Genomic DNA, 20,314 nt, shown 5'->3' with positions numbered 1-20,314 from the left:
TGTCTGGAATACATGTATTTGTATCAGATCAGATCACTGCATCAGATCTCACAGTTTAAAAGTGTTTTTGTGTTCCAATGTGATGCTTTTTTAATTGTTGTACATACAAATGTATTTACATTCCTTCCTCATCAATCCATACAATTTGCATAGAGAAAATTATTCAAAATGCACAAACAAGAAACTTCACTGTCATTTTTATTTTTGCTAAATTACTTTGTTTTTTAATACTTAAGTCCAATTTAAAATTGTACCTTTTACTTTCACTCAAGTATATTTTTTACTAGATACTTGGAAAATCTTTACTCAGTATCAATACTGCAAGTCGCTTCAGAAGGCCTTTATTAACCCTCTGGAGCCGTATGGATTACTTTTATGATAGATGGATGTGCTTTTTTTGGGCCTCAAAATCTCATTGTTCACTCCCATTATAAAGCTTGGAAGAGAAGGATTTAAAAATATATATGTTACTCAGACTATGTTTAGCTGAAAGAAGAAAGTCATATACCTTGAGGGTGAGTAAATCATGGGATCATTTTCATTTTTCGGTGAACTATCCCTTTAAGGTGGATGAATTGTTTGTTCTTAATATTATTAATAACAAATCAAACAATGTAATATCAATTAGTTTTTCACATTGCTTTTGCTGCAGAAACAAGACATTTTAACCCTTGAGTCTCGCTTGGAGCCCCGTGACCTAAATGTGCTTGGTGGGATGAGACAGGTTTCAGAGTGATTTACTGTGAAAAGGTCACCATCTGCCTCTAGTGCCCCCAGATCCAGATCCCCGACCCCTCCTCTTCACACATGCTGTATCGGCATAAAGCCTACATTATCTCAGACAGGACTGTGATTTAGATGGTCTTGGGAAAGGTCTACCTTTGATAATACTTGATAAGTTGTTGTTGCTCACATGTACGAGCAGAGAGCGGCATCACTGAACCCTGCTGGTGAGACTGGATCATTGCTGTCGAGTATAAAGGATCTTAAAGTCCCCCTGGTCAATAATTGTATCCCTTTAAACTCATCTTTAATCACCAAAATGACATATTTAAAAATAAAAAATCCTTGAAAAAAACCTTTCTTCATACCTTAAAATAGCTGGAATGTAACTCTAGACCCTTTAGTATACGCGGTTCTATGAATATGCAAATGAGCCCCGCCTCCACTCACCCACTCGTTGACGATCACACGTTGATCTGATTGGTTACAAGGTAGTTTGTGACATCAGAAACACCAGCGATTTCAAACCGTGTTTTTAAAATACTCAGCAATGGTGTCGACTTATGAATTTGCACATGGTTTGTCTTAAAGTCGCCATAAACCGGAAGTTACAAACGACTTTTCTCCAGTGTTGTGACGTATTTCCAAGTGAAACGGAATATTGAATGGAGGGCAGGGTTTTACTTTAGCGCTCCTCCTCTCCATCTCTCGCTCATAGCAGACTAACGGTTTGAGGGGAGTTGCCACGCCCTCGCGCCATAGCACATGACAGGAAGAGAAGAGAAGTCGTTTCGAGGGGGGAGGGAAGGATAACATATTTGATTAAAGAATATAAGGGCACATTAATAAAAAAAAATTTATAAATCATTTATAATAAACACTACAATATTACATATAAAAATACGAATTGTAAAAATTGATTTCATGGTGACTTTAAAGTACTGTATATTAAAAACACAACACAGACATATAAACAACATTAAAAACTTAATTTTAATTGGGATCTGTTTCCATGAAGAACCTTCATATAATCTTTCCATTGCACAAAAGGTTCCTTATAGATTTCTTTAAAATGTTCTTCACACTCTTAAAAAAATTAAGGTTCCAAAAGGGGTTTTCCACAGTGATGCCATTGAAGAACCATTTTGGTTCCCAATGAACCATTCAGTAAACAGTTCTTAAAAGACGTGACTATAAAAATACACATGAAAAGGTTTTTGTCTAATGGGCTCTATAAGTAATAACTTTCAATAACATTGATTTACATTACATCACCATATAGCATTCTATTAGTTAATCTACATGAACGTTTTATTCATATATATATATATATTTTTCACATACAAGAGACCACAAAAGGTATTTGATGTGTGATTGTCACTGCATTAGACACAATATATCAAACCACATCATCGGCAAAGAAATTATGCTTGACTTTTTCCTCAGGAGTAACTTTACTTATTGTGCAACCCGTATGTAATTACAATATTTATATTAACATTTATTTATATGAGATCAGCATAGTTTCAGCACTGATGAGAAAACAGCAGTACGGTTTTAGGTTTGTTTATTATGAATAATAATTGGTAAAATCTGCACACACTGTTTATTCCATATCAAAGCAACATAAATGTATAACAATGACAAGTTGATCTTGAATTTCCAAAGACAGTAAGTGATCCATTTAAGAAAAAAATAAATTATATGTATTTTATCATAGATAAATAACTATGTCTCCTGTTTCGTATATAAAAGCATATTTTTATTCATCTAAAGAGTCTCTGCTACCAGTCTAAACGCATGTGATAATATACATACAAAATATGTACATAAACTCACACACACACACACACATGCACACACACGATGGGTTTCCATGTTTTATGGGGACTTTCCATAGACATAATGATTTTTATACTGTACAAACTGTATATTCTCTCCCCTTAGACTAACTCTACCCCTAAACCTACTCACTCACACAGACTCGCTCGCTCACTCACTCAGACTCGCTCGCTCACTCACTCAAACTCGCTCGCTCACTCACTCAATTACTCGCTCGCTCACACACTCAGACTCGCTCACTCAGACTCACTCACTCAGACTCACTCGCTCGCTCACTCACTCACTTACTCAAACTCGCTCGCTCACTCACTCACTCAATTACTCACTCACTCTCTCACTCACTCAGACTCGCCTACTCGCTCGCTCACACTCAGACTCACTCGCTCACAGACTCACTCACTCACTCACTCAGACTCACTCACTCACACACTCGCTCACTTACTCAGACTCACTCACACTCACTCAGACTCACTCACACACTCGCTCACTTACTCAGACTCACTCACTCACACGCCTACTCGCTCGCTCACACTCAGACTCACTCGCTCACAGACTCGCTCACTCGCTCACTCACTCACTCACTCACTCACTCAGACTCACTCACTCACACTCACACTCGCTCACTTACTCAGACTCACTCACTCACTCACACTCACACTCGCTCACTCAGTCAGACTCACTCACACACTCGCTCACTTACTCAGACTCACTCACACTCACACTCACACTCGCTCACTCACTGAGACTCACTCACACACTCGCTCACTTACTCAGACTCACTCACTCAGACTCACTCACTCACTGTATTTTTACACTAAATTAGAGGGATTATTTGCAATCAGTGTGGTTATGTCACCCTTGTAGTTATAGCTATGGGCTGGTAACAGAAAGTTCACATTTGACCGCTGATACTAGAAACCCTTGAGTATTTGAACCACAGGGCAATGGTCTTACATTGTACATCGCTTTGGCTAAATGACTATATTATTTGCATATTTAATACTTATGCAATGAATAAACCGCACAAGCGATGCTGTCCTAAATGTATTCTGCATGTGCACATATCTATAGAAACCATTTATCAGAGGCCTTATTTTACACAAAATGAAAAGCACAAAAATGCTTTGTGCTTTATAATTATGATATTAAAACAGGTAGTGCTTCTGAAATGTATGTTGACTCTGTGATGGCCATATTTTAATTTATATTGTGGGCAACCAATAAAAACAACCAGACATAAACAAACAAACAAACAAATAAAAAGCAAAAACATTTCACAAAAAAATAAAATCACTAAAACATGGAACACTGAACGACTGATATACATTCAGACAAAACCGACCTAAAGAATGAAGACTAAATCAAATACCGCTCATCTTCTATTTATATCCCAGAAGTGATGTATGTGGACTAGATTCATGGTAGATTTCTGTTCACACTGCAATCAATTCCGTTCTACTATCTTACAATTTAGGGGACTGACACAAAGCCAGAGGGGAGAATTGATGCTTGTATAATAATCTATTGCTGCTTCTGTAATTTGTAGGCAATAATTACAGGTATGCAATCATGTGCATTCACATGAAAACAAATGGATGCATTCTTTCTCTCCTTTTCACTTTCTTACCAAAACCTCAATGAGGAGTGAAGGATGCACATTATGTGTGTAACTGATGTTTTATCTGTGTTTTGTCATAGTTTGGTCACACAACTCTGTCGCCTCATAAAGCGGCTAAATGAGACGGAATACTAGTTCAAATACTAGTGATTCTGATTCCGGATATTCTGATTGACTTGCAATTAAAAGAAACAGCTATGAAACACTTCATGTGTGACAAAAGCACAAAAGCAACTTCTAGAATTGTTCTCACTTAACAATATCTTCATATATATGTCCATAACGAGGACTTGTGACATCAGTGCACTTGTTTAAGGAATGGTTAAGTATTTGACAGTATAGTGTACTGAACAGTCCTAGCACTGCCGCTGACTCTTCAACAATAAGGAAAGGGCTACTGTCAATCATTTGAGCCCATATGTGATAACATTTTAAAACTTTTTTCTTTTTATAGGGATCCTGATCTCAGCTCAGTTCAAGGTGGAATTTGAACGTGTCTGGCCTCTGATTGGCTGTCTCCGGTGATAGAACTATAATGCGATCACTGATTGGCTGAGTTTTGGCTCTGGTTGGCTCGTAGTGAATCTCTGTGACTTGTCTAGGGTTAATGTCTCTTGGCCCGCTGAGCACTCTGGGTACAGGACGCACAGCAGGCGGTCTTGTAATAGGAGTAGACGCAGAGTCGAGCCTGGACCACCATTACACAGTTATGTCGTCTGTCTTTACAGTTCTCATCTACAAAGAGAGAGATAGGAAGAGAGAGGGATTATAATCTAAACCAGGGCTTTTCAATCTGTTAGATGCCATGGACCCCCAAATATGATCATCCTCATACGAGGGACCCCCATCCTATAATTTAAAGGCAAAGAAAGAAAAAGATCCAATTAATACTGTGACAAATTTCTATTATAAGTGTTTAAAATATTTAGTTTCTATTACATTACATCATAGCGTTTTTTTCTAATCAATATACTGTGTTTTGTAAGTTAGATATATTTGATTTTTTTTTTAATCAAATTATTTTCATTAAAAAAAAAAGTATTATATATTTTTAATCAAAGTGTATTAATGTATATTAATCAAATGTTTTTATTTATTTATAAACAAATTTTTGTTTATTTATTTTGATATATTTATTTTTATCTAATGTGTTAATTTATTATATATTTATTTAAATACAAATTATAATTGTTTTCATGTTAATCAAATTTATTTATTTATTTAGCTAGTTTAATTTTCTTTTACATATTTACACTCTTTTTATTTAAATCAAGTTTTATTTGTTTATTTAGTTTTATTAAATGTATAATTTTAATCAAATTATATTTACATTTTAATCAAATGTTTTTATTTATGTACCTATTTATTTTTTATTTAAATAAAAATGTTATTTATTTATTTTATTTTATTTAAACAAAGTTTATTTATTTACAAAAATAATTTTTTTGTCTAATCTATACATTTATTATTTATTTATTTAAATAACGTTTTATTTTAATCAAATGTATATATCGCTGCTTTTCTCTAAACTTTTCCCGGACCCCAGTTTGAAAATCCTGGCACGATACATGAACACACTGACACACACCTTCAAAGGGACTGCAGGGAATGGTGTTACAGGCCTGCTCATGCGCAGGTTTGGTGTCGAGATGGCAGACTGCACTGTACTGTTTGTCTGCTGTGAGACACCGGACCTCCCGCGTCTGCACCCCTTCGCCACAGGAGCGAGAGCACTACACCGGAACAGAGGAACACTTAATAACAGCAGAATAAGGGAAGACCCTGAAGGACAGACTGATTGAGAGATGATGTCATCCTCACCGTGCTCCATTCGGTGGTGAACCACTGTGGTTTGCAGGGCTCCAGTTCACACGACTGCACTGGGAACGGTTTCTCCAGGTGGGAGCACTCACTGGTGCCGCTCACGGTGAAGTCACTTCCTGTCTTCTTCACACAGATGACGTCCCTGCGCTGGGTGCCGTTCCCACACACTGCGTTACACTGTTGACAGAGAGTGAACACACACTCAAAGACAGTTCACTGTTCTGTTCTGTTCTATTCTATTCTATTCTATTCTGTTTAATGTTGTTCTATTCTACAGTTCTACATTTAACTTTGTTCTACTCCTTTCATCTTTATTCTATGCAACTTTATTCTATTCTACATGGTTTTATTCTATTTTAGTTTTTAATTTGTAATTTAATGAGGTTTCTTTGATGTCATTCTACATTATTCTTTTACATTTTTAGAATGCTCTAATTGATTTATTTTAACTTTATTCTAATTGAATTGTATTATTCATTGTTCTACATTTATTATATTTTTCCAACTTTATTCTGTGCAATTTCATTCTGTTCTATTCTTCATGGTTCTATAAGATTTTATTTTGTTCCATTTCATTTTCTTAAGTTTCTTTAGTGTTATTCTATTCTACATTATTTTATTCTATTTTAGAATGTTCTAATTATAATTATTTTAACTATTCTTATTGGCTAGTTCTATTCTACATTTAACTTTGTTCTATTCTATCCATCTTTATTCTATGCAACTTTATTCTGCTCTAATGAACAATATTCCACTCTATTTTATTTTGTTCTATTTCCTTCTATTAGGTTTATTTGATGTCATTCTGTTCTTTTTTTAAATGATCTAATTGAATTATTTTAACGTTATTGTTATTCTATTCTATAATATTTTATTTTGTTCAATTTAATTGTATTGGCTTTTCTTTGATGTTGTTCTATTCTACATTCTATTCTATTTCTATTTATTCTAATCTTTATTCTAATTGGCTTCTAATTTTTCTGTACAAGTCAGTTATTCCATTCCACATTGTTTTTAACTTTATTCTATTCAAATGTATTCTGTTCTATTCATTGTTCTTCTATTCTACATTGTTCTACTATATTTTGTTCTGTTTCATTTTATTACAATTTATTAAATTTTCTTTGATGTTGTTCTTTTATTCATATTTCTATTTTATTCTTTTCTATTATTCCACTTAATTCATTGACGTGTTCTTCTATTCTATATTCTATAATATATTTCTATTCTATTCTTACATAGACCTTGACATTGGAACATAATTGCTAGATTTTTGCGGTAGACACACGGGCCTCACCTGTCCCCAGGGTCCAGTGTACCACAGGTGGGTGGATGTACAGGGACCCCCGTTACAGGCCTTCATATCAGCCGGTTTCTCTGCCACACATTCCACTCCACCGTCTCCTTCTCTCCTGCCTCCACCGGTCAAACACACCACCTCTCTCCGCTGGACACCCGGCCCGCACGTCGCAGAACACTGAGAGAGAAAGAGAGAGAAACAATACCCCATTTGATTAAATATCTCTATATGAATATATGCATTTACAAAATGACCTTTTTTGCAAATCAAGTGCAAGCATGAGTCTCACGGGTCAATACTCACAGTGTTTGTCCAATCCGTGAAGTACCAATTAGTGACACAAGGACCCATGTGACAGTCCTCGGTGCGCTGTGGGCGGAGCCTGTCATTGCACTCCCTGTCACTCATAGTGCTACCATGGTTACTGACACAGCGTACACTCCTGGTTCTCTTTCCCACTCCACAATCCACTGAACACTGGGGGGAAAAAGATGCATCATCATACATGCAGACAGCTCAAACACGTCTATGTGTGTCTGGAGATAAACACAGAAGACTAGAGCAAAACAACAGATTTTCCAAATCAACTAGTCAGTTGGTTGCCTGAACAACTACTGTAGCAAGAACATGTTTCATTAGCACAAGAAAGACACATTTTTGCCTATAAAAAACAGCTAGACAGAAAGCAATATGGAACAATACAGGGGTCTCAATTCACAAGACACAAATTTAAAAGACTATTTTCAACTTGATGCAGCATCTTAAAAATGCAATGCTTGTGGTGGGACAAAAAACAGCGAGATGCAGTGACCAAAAATAACCATCTGCATATGTGTAGCTGCACTGGAGGCTTAAAGGAAAGGAATTTAAAGGGACCTATTATATGTCCCTTTGTAAGATGTAATATTAGTCTCTAGTATATGTATGTGAAGAGTCATATCATTTATTAGCCTATAATTTGTAAAAATTTGCCCCTATTTGAGTTTGAGTAAAAACAAGCCATTTTTGTGTGTGTCCCTTTAAATGCAAATGAGCTGCTGCCCCTTTCCAGAAGAGGGCGGAGCCTTTACAGCTAGTGCTTCAGATACTCCGGCAACAGCGGAGTATGTACCATCATGTTAATCTAAAAATCTTTCAGAAACAACTTTTGTGCAAATCCAGCGTTGAACTGACCCTTGTTTGTAAAGCAGTCCAGCATAAAAGGATATATAACACTTTAACGACTTTATTCTGCACATTTCCTTCATAAATGAAATTCAACCAAGGTGTCCTTAGTGGCTCAGATGCTGGGAGTCTATGGATACTCTTATGTTCGTTGGTACATCCAATAACAGAACATTTGTAATGTTTTTTGGCACAGACATTACATATCTCCAGCTGCTACAGTGAGGAAACAGTAATGGCGAGGTCACTCAGGGCGGGATCTATGCTAATAAGGCCGATCGTCACCAATCATAGGTGGGGCTTACATAAGAGTAGGGGGAAATATGGAGCCGCTCGTTTGGAGACACTGTTTATGATTTATGGGGATTCTAAAAAAGGAGTGGGTGGATTTTTACCATTATAGGCTAGTTGTTTACACACATCTGTGTTCAAACACCTTATAAAAGAGAATTTTGCATAATAGGTCCCCTTTAAAGATGCAACAAGAACAGAAAAAACACAGGTGCTCAAAATATACAAAAACATTACTACACATAATATTTACAAAATATACAGAATAATACTAAAAGAAAATGATATAAAAAATAGTGCTGGGCAAAGATTAATCGCGATTAATCGCATCCAAAATAAAAGTTTGTGTTTGCATAATATATGTGTGTGTACTGTGTATAATTATTTTGTATATATAAATACACACATAAACATGTATATATTTAAGATTTTTTTATTTATATATAAATTATTTATATTTATATATAATATAAATTATGTATAAATACATATACAGTATATACATGCAAATATTTCTTAAATAAATACATGCATATGTGTGTATTTATATATACAAAATAATTATACACAGTACACACACATATATTGTGCAAACACAAACTTTTATTTTGGATGCGATTAATCGCGATTAATCTTTGCCCAGCACTAATAAAAAAGTAAGCAAGTCCATCTGACGCACACGTGTCTTACCGTGCTCCAGTTGGTGCTGATCTCCCAGTGGGAGCACACGCGCGGGTGGCAGGGCTGAGTGGCATTGGGGCGCGAGAGACTGGAGCAGCGCTGAGGGTGAACCATCGTTGAACGGTTCCCAAAACTCTGCCTGCACTGTATGTGACGCTGCTGCACACCCCAACCGCAGGAAACACTGCACTCCGACCACACGCCTGTATCCCAGCTACACACACACACACACACACACACACACACACACACAAGTTAACTGAGATATACATATTAACCCAAAACAACAATCTATATTCATTTAATGTAATGCCTGCCACAGTCTGTGCAATTTCAGCAATCATATAAGATCAGTGCAAAATAACACTGTACAATATGGATCTAATAAACTTGGGTCTACATGTTGGGTCTTCTCTGAACTGTATGATGGACTGTACTGTAGACTGTACGATGATGACACCTATTGAATCGTAGGCTACGACCAAGTTAGTATAGAAGAATAAAACGTCATCAGCATGCGTTAGTGGTGAACATATAGAGCAAGATGAATCGACCTTTGGCAATTGTGTTTTTTATGTGTGCTGAAAAGTAAGCGAAAGAGGAGAATATGGACGCGGTCATGGCTTGGGAAAAGAGGCCAACTTGGCATGCAAATCTTGCAAATGGAGCTCAGGGTGAGTAGTTTTATGTTTTAGTGCCATTTCATGTTGCACTTTTATTGGCTAGTCAGTAGAAGTAGGTCATCAGACTGGCATTGATCTTGATTCATGGAGTCACATTAAATTACAGTCATTAAGAACATTAATGATATCTGCAATACATTTATGTTGGTTCTGTTCTGTTTACCCTAAGGGGATTTATCACTGCGCTCCCTGAAAATAGAAAGTTCAAAATAGAAATATTTTGTAACATTATATATGTCTTTACCATCACTTTGATCAATCTAAAGCATCCTTGCTCATTAAAAATTGAATTTCTTACTGAACCCACATTTTTGAACAGTATTGTGTGTACTGTACATGCACAGTTACTCACAATGGTGGACAAGGATGAACATTACAGGGTTCCTCCTCTGCCACGGGTTTGGTTGCAGAGTCGCACCTCCTCTCATGGACTTCCTGTTCTGTGTGTCTATTCACACACACAATCTCTCTGTACTGAGAGCCTGAATATACACAAACACATACATACAAGTCAAAAAACAAACATACACACATAACACATCATTTTTTAGTGGTGAGTGGTGTAAAAATTAATGGCAAGGTGTTCTGGGTGGTTGTTTACACCCTCAAATCTCTGTGATATTCTGCTCTCTAGATATTGCTTTGGTTCTTTTCTGTTTACAATCACTAAATCTGTGGAATAGTAATAGTGAGTGATGTTTGCTTGCAAACGCCCCTAGCTCTTTAAACATACCAGAAGGAGGCAGCAGATAGCAAACTAACACTGGGTAAATCAGCTTAATAAAAAACAGTGGCAAGCGAGCTGAGAAACCCCCTCGAACACACTAACAGCCCTATAGAGAAACTCCCTAACAGTTTGGCACATGTACGTTCTGTTCCACAATGCTTGGCTTTCTTCATATGTCAGTAGGCAGTGGGTTCATGTTCTCTGAGTGTTTCCAGCTCGCCTTTTACAAATAAACAACATTAATCCACCGCGTCCACTCTGGATCACAGGTTATAGAAGAGCCACTCAAAGCAATAGTGTGTGGTGTCAACCGGTGCAAAGTCGTAAGAGGAGATTCATGTAAATGTCATGTGACTGATCACTCAATAGCAGAACTGCTTGTAGCAGATGGGGAAAATATAGGCATAGGCAAACACTACTGTTAAAAAATGTGGGGTCAGTAAAATAGTATTTTTTTTATATAAATTAATGCTTTTTTACAGGATGCATTAAATTGATTAAAAGTGACAGTAAATACCTTTATAATGTTAAAAAAGATTTCCATTTAAAACAAATGCTGTTGTTTTGAATGGTCTATTCATCAAAAAATATGAAGCAGCACAACTGTTTTAAACATTGATAATAAGAAGAAATAGTGACATCATGTGACACTGAAGAGTGGAGTAATGATGCTGAAAATTTAGCTTTGCATGAAAGGAATATTTTTTTTTTTATATATATATTTGACAGAAGCCTGAGTTGGGATATAGATGTAAATGTATGTTCATAAAAAAAACATTGTAACATTGAGAAATTGTAACAACCTCATTTTTATAGGGTAAATAGTATTTGAATCATGTTAACCATAAGTACAACCATGCATTGCACTTCACTACTATGGTAAAAAAATAAACAAGGTTTTTTTTTGTTTTGTTTTTTGCCTAAAGACATTTAGTATAATATAAATGCAGAAAAAATGCTATAGCTTAACAAAAAATACTGTAATTATATTCCATTACTCCTTGCACAAATCTGCATGAATAATTTAATAAAATTCGATTCTGCCACAATCCGATGGTTTCAGTAAGCGTTTGATTTGTGTTTCGTATGGGAGAACTCTGCACCAAACTCTGAAGCATTTCACTGAATCTCTGATATTTAGTGGTCACGTGATCAAGACGGTCAACAATGCTTAGAGCAACACCTCCGCTCTAAGCTCTCGCTGTGCTGCTGTGTTTTGAGCCGAGCTGATAAATGTGTAGTGTGTGGTTCAAACGAGCAGCTCTGTCTCGTTCCGCTTTTGGCCAGTTTGCTGTTTAATGTTTCTCATAGGCACCAGAAATAGCAGCGCTTATCAGTCATTGGCACCAGTGTGTCTGCAACAGACATGTGCAGCATAATTTGCATAATGCATAAACATTATATTGAACACTTATCGAACTTCTGTTATAACTTTCTATTGAGGAAAATTATATCGCAGTAGTTATCGTTTTATCGTCCAGCCCTAATTCATATGCTGCATTTATTTAGTCTGAATAGTTACTTTTGAATGGTCGTCCATTGAGAAAAATGTCTTTTCATTGCATAAAGGTGTAATTATGGCATCTACCAGAAAATGCATACCGGCCAAACATTGACCCCTTGATTACAACTCATATACATAGCTATGGTGACCTCTGACCTTTGCCGCAGGTAGCAGTGCATTGTGTCAGCGCGCCTCTTTGCCACATGAATGCAGGCTTATTGTCCAGTGGGAGGTCCGTTCTTGGAGGGATCCGAGCATTACGATTGGGTCCTAAGCCCTGTGGGCGAGGCCTCTCTGGTGACCATCGATCAGATGCAGAGGAAGATGAGGAGGAAGGGAAGGAAAATGGAGGCGAGGAGGCAGAAGACAAAACAGGAGGAGGAGCAATAGGGTTCTCGACTGCCACTGAGACAGAACCTGAAACACAGAGATAAGCATGATGAGTCCTAGTGTGCTGCCTACCTAGAGCTAAACACTAAACAAATAAGATTGGCTGAAAAAATATAGTGATGCAACAGTAAAACCCTTGTGAAAAAGAAGTACACTTATGCTTGCTTTTAAAAAGAGTACTTATTAAGGAAATAATAAACAATATTATATATGGTGCAATCCAGCGCCAGGCGCGACACAAGTGTTTTTCCTAGTTTCAGCCTGACGCAGTTATCATTATCATGTCCTTAAATAGCAAATGCATTTGCACCCATTTGTTCGCCCATGGGCGTGCTGGTCTGAAAACGAGGAGTGTTCAGGCACATTGTTGGCGTGTTGCTATTTTGAGGGAACTGAAATAGACTGTGACATTGACCAACTGAAACCTGGTCTAAAGTCAATGGCGCAATATTTTTTTTGTTATTTAAAGGGCGCATTAGTAATATGTGCCTATAGACGGGTCCACAACACACGTACACTCTGCTTATTAAGCACACAGGGATGCACAGCAGCACACAAACATGCCAAATATTTACAATTAAAGGATTACAATGTAAAATATTATTATTGTGTACATAAAGATTTGGTGGAATCCGGCTTGTCCCGTAGATGGTCTGCTTACGCTTTAACCTCACGCACGAGCAGATCTGTTTCCTCACTAGAGAAGCGTTCAGTTTTTCCGCTGGCAAATTCTTCCATATAAATATCGAATCCGCCACGGCGCGAGCGCAACTGTCTTTTAAAGGGAATAGGAGATGAGACTCTGATTGGTTTATTTCACGTTACGCCCAAAACACACCCATTACTCATTAAGAGAATAGGGACAACCCTTTTAGACCATGCGCCGGGAGCGCAGACCATTTTTCCCGTCGTTAAACTAGCAAAAGTGGATTCGGACACGCCCTCAGTGCACTTACCCCGTGCGCTTTAGACCATGCGCTTAGATCGTTAAAATAGGGCCCAAAGTGTGACTGACTGCAATGTTTTTGAACACTTAATTTATTTTTTACTTCATTAATATTATCTGCAAGTAGAGTTTTTAAAAATATACTTTTAGGATTTGAAGTAAACTACTGCACATTCAATACAATTAAAGGGATACTCCACCGAAAAATGAAAATTCTGTCATCATATACTCACCCTCATGTTGTTTCAAACCTGTATGAATTTCTTTCTTCTGCTGAACAGAAAGGAAGATATCTAGAAGAATGTGAGTAACCAGACAGTTTTAGATACCATTGACTTCCATAGTATATTTTTTTCCTACTATGGAAGTCAATGGTATCTAAAACTGTCTGGTTACTCACATTCTTCTAGATATCTTCCTTTCTGTTCAGCAGAAGAAAGAAATTCATACAGGTTTGAAACAACATGAGGGTGAGTATATGATGACAGAATTTTCTTTTTTCGGTGGAGTATCCCTTTAAGCACACTTCTTTTGAAAGTTGCAACTAACTGAACAAGTATTTGAAAAGGTATCTGTACAAATTTGAAAAGGTAGTTAAAGGTATACCGGAGGATGTTTTACTTCCTGGTGGGTAACCTATACTATTGGTCCTCCTAATTGTCAATCATTCTGGTGAATCAATCAAACTTTTCAAAAAGTGGAGAGGGCGGGTCTTATCTAAAATTTGGAAAGATCCTCCGCTATACCTTTAAGTACAGTATTTGCTCTACACCTGTTCATTTGCTTTGCAACAGTTGCTGTTTCTCTTGCTAACAGAAATCATCAAACTCTTATTAAAGGTCTGGCTGCAAGTTGCTGCATGTGTGATCATCCTTTAGAATATTCTGTTGTTAGCTTAGCAGCATGCAACGCCAGACTGCTCAAATTGTGGGTAGAGTTAAACCAGTCAGGAAGCCGTCTCAGAAGATAACTGCCTATATAGGGAGTAGACAGCAAGGCAGCTCACTAGGTTTTAATTCCCAGCTGAAAAGACCAGCTTAAATCAGCCTGTGGTGTGCTGGTATTAGCTGGTTTAAGCTGATTTAAATGGTCTAGTCTGTTCCCAAGTTGCCAAAATAGATTTTAGCAGAGTGTTGGCACAGAACTAAAGCCTGATTCATGCTTTTTGGTTCATGTCACACACTCTCACAGTGACCCCATTCTCATAAAAACTCTGTTTAACATCACCTGATGTTACACACACACAATCATAGGCCCATTCTCCTATAATGACCTTAAAAGGTTTCAACGGTGGCCAATAAGTGATGAGAGAAATAAGAGAAGACTACTCAAGTGAAATATATCCGTGTGGCACAGACATATAAACACTATAAATTTAGAGTGACATAGCAGATCATCAGGAGAGAAAAATAGAAACTGAGATGGAGAGAGAGAGAGAGAGAGAGAGAGAGAGAGAGAGAGAGACTCTGTGTGACAAGAAGACTGTAGGAAAACTCACTGATTTCTCGGAGTGCTGCCCGTCCTCGCTCCCTCTCTCTGTGTACTTCTCTCTCTCCGTCCCTCTGTTTCTCCACTGGGATGTAATATTCATAGTCTATGCCTGGATTCTGCCTGTGGAAAATAATCTACAGTGAGAGAGAGAGAGAGAAAGTAAAAACAGGTTAATAAACTCCAGCATATGGTAACGTCTCACTCCATGACCGCATTCCAGTTAGTATCGGCCGTATATCACTGATGAAAACACTCAAACACACTCCTACACACTCCGAACTATGTGGACGCTCTTTCTCTGAACATCTAAATGAACTTAAAGCTAAAGCATATGATTATGAACTATTATTCATTACATTCTTCCAAGACCAAATGATCAGAGCTGTGCTATTCATGATACACTGTTACTGTATGTCAACAAGAGACTCTTACTTAACTAAACCAATACTGATACTTAAACTAGTATCACTTCTTAAAATACAGATAATTAAAGTAGTGTGCAACCCCAGACAGCAACATAGTGTCGGCCCAGATCCGGGCCACATCTGGTACATGTGGATTCCACTCATACGAGATGTGGACCGGATCTGGGCCAAATCTGCTGTCTGGGACCAAAACTAATACTAATACTTGAACTAGTATAATTAAACTACTCATACCTAAACTAGACCAATACTGACACATATACTAGTATCACAACTTAAATACTGATCACTAAAACACTAATACCCTAAACAACTACACCAAAATGTAGCCTATTTAAAATAAATTTATTTTATATTAAGTATCCTACAAATCCATTAACATGGCATATCGCTTGAGACTTACTGATATAAATATTATGATTAAACTTAATTTGGAGTACTTCTTTATTGCACAATTAATGCACATGTATTATTTAACCTAAAAAAGTGTTTTAATATCACTACTAGTAATTATGCAATAGTTCCTCTTTAACACAATCAAGTATACTCAAGTATATCTTTAGTTGGACCTCAGCACTACTTCTGGCTAACTATAGTGCATTAAGTACAGAATTAGTTGTTCCAATTAATCAGACTTAAAGTATCACAATTTTGTATACTAAAAGTAAAATTGCAGGGTATTTATATTAAGTACATAAATTTAAATGCATTTGTATTAGACAAACATAGTATAGTGTGACTACCGAAATTACTGACACCTAAGCTAGACCAATACTGATACTTAACCTAGAGATATTAAACTAGTAATAAACTAGTTCAATACTGATATTTATAACTAAATGAACACTGATAACTTAACCACCCAAAGATTTAGACTACCTAAACTACTGACACCCAAACTAGACAAATACTGATACTTAAACCAATATCACAATTTAGATACTGATAATTAAACTAGTCAAACAATGATAACTATAGTATGACTACCAGAACTACTGACAACTATACTCCAATACTGATTCTTAAACTAGTATCATTAAACTAGTGATACTCAATCTAGACAACTACAGATCCCTAAACTCTTATGACTATCCAAACTACTGACACTGAAACTAGACCAATACTGGTACTTAAACTAGTATCAGTACTTAAATACGGATATTGTGTGTATTTTTATCATTTTAAAATTGTATGCCAGTCTAATATGCAGAGAATATATAATACATATTCTCCTGTGACTCTGTGAAAAAAAAAAAAAAAACTTGAGACATGAGAGGGAGTAAATGATGACAGCATTTTCATTTTTGGCTAAATGAAGGCTTGTTTTTAATAGCAAATATATTTTTTAGTGACTAGTTGTAATTATAACAACCCTAGAGCAAGAAAAATCCTGTTTCCTGAGCCCTTTGAGGAGAACAATAGAGCTCCTAACATGAGTTCAGAAGTGTTATGCTCATTTAATATCATCATTAATAAACACAATAGGCACGTATTAACAGAGCGCCAGCTCATTCCTTCCATCCACTCCTGCAGCAAAACCTCCCAGATTCGAGTTTGTGCTCCATCACACTCCAGCCAGACCTGTCTACCTCTTTCCACATTACTATAATATAGTACATGAACACGTGTGTGTGCATTACGTATAGCTGCAGCTGGGCAGTCGTGGGTCCAGGCGCTGTGAGGGTCTCTCCTCTCTCCTCTCCCTGCTCGTGTGGCCCAGCTTTGGGTCGGCTGTAGAGGAAGGTGGTTCCTCCTGTCTGATACTCTCCCGGCGGGTCGACCGCCCAGCGTCCGTTCACCACAGACTGACCTGTTCCACTGCGCAGGGCTGCACACACAAACACAGCAGGACACAAGCTGTGGTCACACATTTACACATGTAGTAATGATGAATGAGGTACTCGCATTCACTCAAAAAAATTATTCTAGCTGTTTGCTCAGTTTATTTAAATAAAATAAGCTGAAACAACACAAATCTTTAGGTTTTTACTAAATTGTCATTTGCACAAAATTTTATTACGTTAAATGAAATGAAATTTGTAAAATGTTAAGTTAACTTAAACCATTTGTGTTGGGACTACATGAATCATTTGTGTTGCATTGACTGAAACTGGACAGTGAATTTCTAGTTCCCAGCATGCTTTGCATAGGGATAGATAGGGAGTAAATGTTGAAATTAAGTGCTGTTTAATGTGTTTTTTAGTAAAGTGAAAGACTTGTTAAAGTTTGATGTTCAGTTATATTTGAAATTTAAAAGAGTTGATGTTATTTCGATTTTTGAGGTTACCATTTTGCTTTTTGCATTTTGCATAAAGCAATGTTGTTCTCAGTGAGCTGCTGTAACTGTGCCAATGCCAGTGATGAGAAACGTTTTACTTGATCATAACTTGCATGTTACAAAAGTCACACTTAGCATTTGAACAAGAGTTGCTTTGGCTTTTAGTTTTTATAGAAATAAATGTACATTTACACAGGCTTGTGGTCATCAGTTCTACCGCTCTCTATTAAACAATCATGAACATGTATGTGTGCACTACAGCTACTCACAACCTAAGCTCACCTCTTCACCACAATGGTAACATTTTTTATATTATTTCATGTCCTACAAACTGCACCAATCACATCGGGTTATCTGATATAGGCGGGCCAGAGGCGAGCTAAACAGATGACGACAGCGCTGTGACGTCAAAGTCATTAGTAAACATTGCAAGATGGCTATGGATGAACACCAGTTGTTTGAAACGGCTTTGGCCGCTACAATGAACGAGTTAGACTTGGCTTTTTATCTAAAAGAGGAACAGAAGACGGCACTCGAATCCTTCCTTTGCAAGAAGGACGTTTTTGCTGTTTTGCCGACCGGATACGGCAAGAGTCTAATCTACCAGTTAGCTCCGCTGGTAGCTAAGCGTATGGGGCTATATTGTTGCGATTGGTCGTAGTGTTATCCAATTGCGTGCAGTGAGATTTTCAAATGCATGCTTGGTGCCGCCCCTCGAGCTGGGCGATTTTCATTACTCGATGCCAGATCATTAATCTTTCAGATTTAGGTCTGGATTTCCAGGCTACACAAGGGCACCAGTCTGAACAGCAACAGCACTGGTTGGCTCAACAAGAGTGAATTATGTTCACGAAACATTCACAGAATAGGTCAAATGAAATTGGTGTGATCTCATTCACTTAGGATGAATTTTACTCATCAGTGCAATTAACCTAGTTTAAGTTCAAATAAATTAGTTCAACTGTGTGGAAATAGGTGTCATAATTGTATTAAGTTAGACCAACAAGCTATTTTATTTTGAGTGCTGCTTCATTTTCTTTTCAATTTTGTTTTTGTACATGTTCTTGGAAGTTTTTTTTAAAGATTCATCTGACAGTCATTATTTGTTTGTGAAGCGTGTGGAAGTCTGTTTTTAGCGGTCTGTAATTACAGATCTCAGTTCTGCTTGTGATGATCGTTTTATGAGTTTCCTACCATAATCACACATCACATGCAACTAGGAATTCTCCTCCATGAGAAGTTCATAGCAAAAGTGTCAAAGACAGAGGAATGAAAAGGAGAGGATGTACAGATATCAGAAAACTAAAATTACTAAGCAAATGTGTATGGCACCCATAGACATATATCTAATAATGAGTTATCTTTCATGTCTTAAGTGTTTCTCCTCACATTGCTTTGAGAGTAAACACAGATCTCAAAAAGTCTCAAAATGTGCACAATATTGCCAAGACACTGCCGATGGCAATCACATAAACTCCTCATTATTCATCAAAATCTTTCAAGACCAAATAATCAGAGCTGTGCTATCCATGATACACTGTTACTGTGTGTCAACAATTGACTCCTATGGACACCTGAACAAGACTGATACCGATACTTAAACTAGTATGACTACCCAAACCACTTCTTAAAATACTAACCAGACAAACACTAACAACTAAAGTAGTAAGACCTAAAATACTGACACCTAAACTAGACAAATACTGATACTTAATGTAGTATGACTACTCAAACCACTCTGAACTTGACCAATACTGATCCTTAAACTAGTATCACCAGTTAAAATACTGATAATTAAAGCATTATGACTACCAAAACTACTGACACCAAAACTAGACCAATAGTGATACTTAAACTAGTATGACTACTCAAACCACTCTAAACTTGACCAATACTGATCCTAAAACTAGTAACACTAGTTAAAATACTGATAATTATACCAGATTAGCAATGATAACTAAAGCGTTATGAATACCAAAACTATTGACACCTAAACTAGACCAATATTGATACTTAAACTAGGATCATTAAACTAGAGATAGCTAAACTAGACAAATGCTGATACTTAAACTATGGCTCAAAACTAATGACACCTAAACTAGACCAATACCGATACTTAATAAACAATTTTCACTACTTATACTGAAAATTAAACCAGACTACAGCCTCTAAACCACTCCAATACTTATGCTTAAACTAGTTTCATTAAACTACTGACACCAAAACTCGACAAATAGTGAAACTTAAAGTAGTCTAACTGGTTAAAATAAACCAGACAAACACTCAGAACGAAAGTAGTCTGACAAAACTACTGACACCTAAACAAGTCTCTGCAGTGATGCTGGAGAGTTGGAGGTGGTTTCCAGGGCATTGCTGAACACATGTCTGGATCACAAACACTATAGGACAACCCACACACTGAACTTT

At 36.9% G+C, this 20,314-nt stretch overlaps 1 protein-coding gene across 3 annotated transcripts in view; it reads right to left on the bottom strand.

The window, feature by feature from the left end:
* Window positions 1-2,273: 2,273 nt before the first annotated feature.
* Window positions 2,274-20,314, bottom strand: part of adamtsl4 (ADAMTS-like 4) — a 64,170-nt gene continuing 46,129 nt past the window's right edge. For 2 of the 3 annotated variants that reach the window (XM_082150261.1, XM_082150262.1), the window contains exons 8-17: window positions 17,250-17,437; window positions 15,192-15,318; window positions 12,514-12,774; window positions 10,479-10,608; window positions 9,453-9,657; window positions 7,611-7,784; window positions 7,305-7,484; window positions 6,005-6,184; window positions 5,772-5,916; window positions 2,274-4,918 (exon numbers count right to left, since the gene is read on the bottom strand). In XM_082150261.1, the coding sequence (XP_082006387.1) occupies window positions 4,788-4,918; window positions 5,772-5,916; window positions 6,005-6,184; window positions 7,305-7,484; window positions 7,611-7,784; window positions 9,453-9,657; window positions 10,479-10,608; window positions 12,514-12,774; window positions 15,192-15,318; window positions 17,250-17,437 (1,721 nt within the window). In that variant the 3' untranslated portion in view covers window positions 2,274-4,787. The remainder of the gene's footprint in view (window positions 4,919-5,771; window positions 5,917-6,004; window positions 6,185-7,304; window positions 7,485-7,610; window positions 7,785-9,452; window positions 9,658-10,478; window positions 10,609-12,513; window positions 12,775-15,191; window positions 15,319-17,249; window positions 17,438-20,314) is intronic. The other variant, XR_014200723.1, reaches the window with a different exon arrangement.

This window comes from Leuciscus leuciscus (genome assembly GCF_965113295.1).
Source record: "Leuciscus leuciscus genome assembly, chromosome: 20".
NCBI classification, from domain to species: Eukaryota; Metazoa; Chordata; class Actinopteri; order Cypriniformes; family Leuciscidae; genus Leuciscus; species Leuciscus leuciscus.
This window is presented reverse-complemented; position numbering and strand designations above follow the sequence as displayed.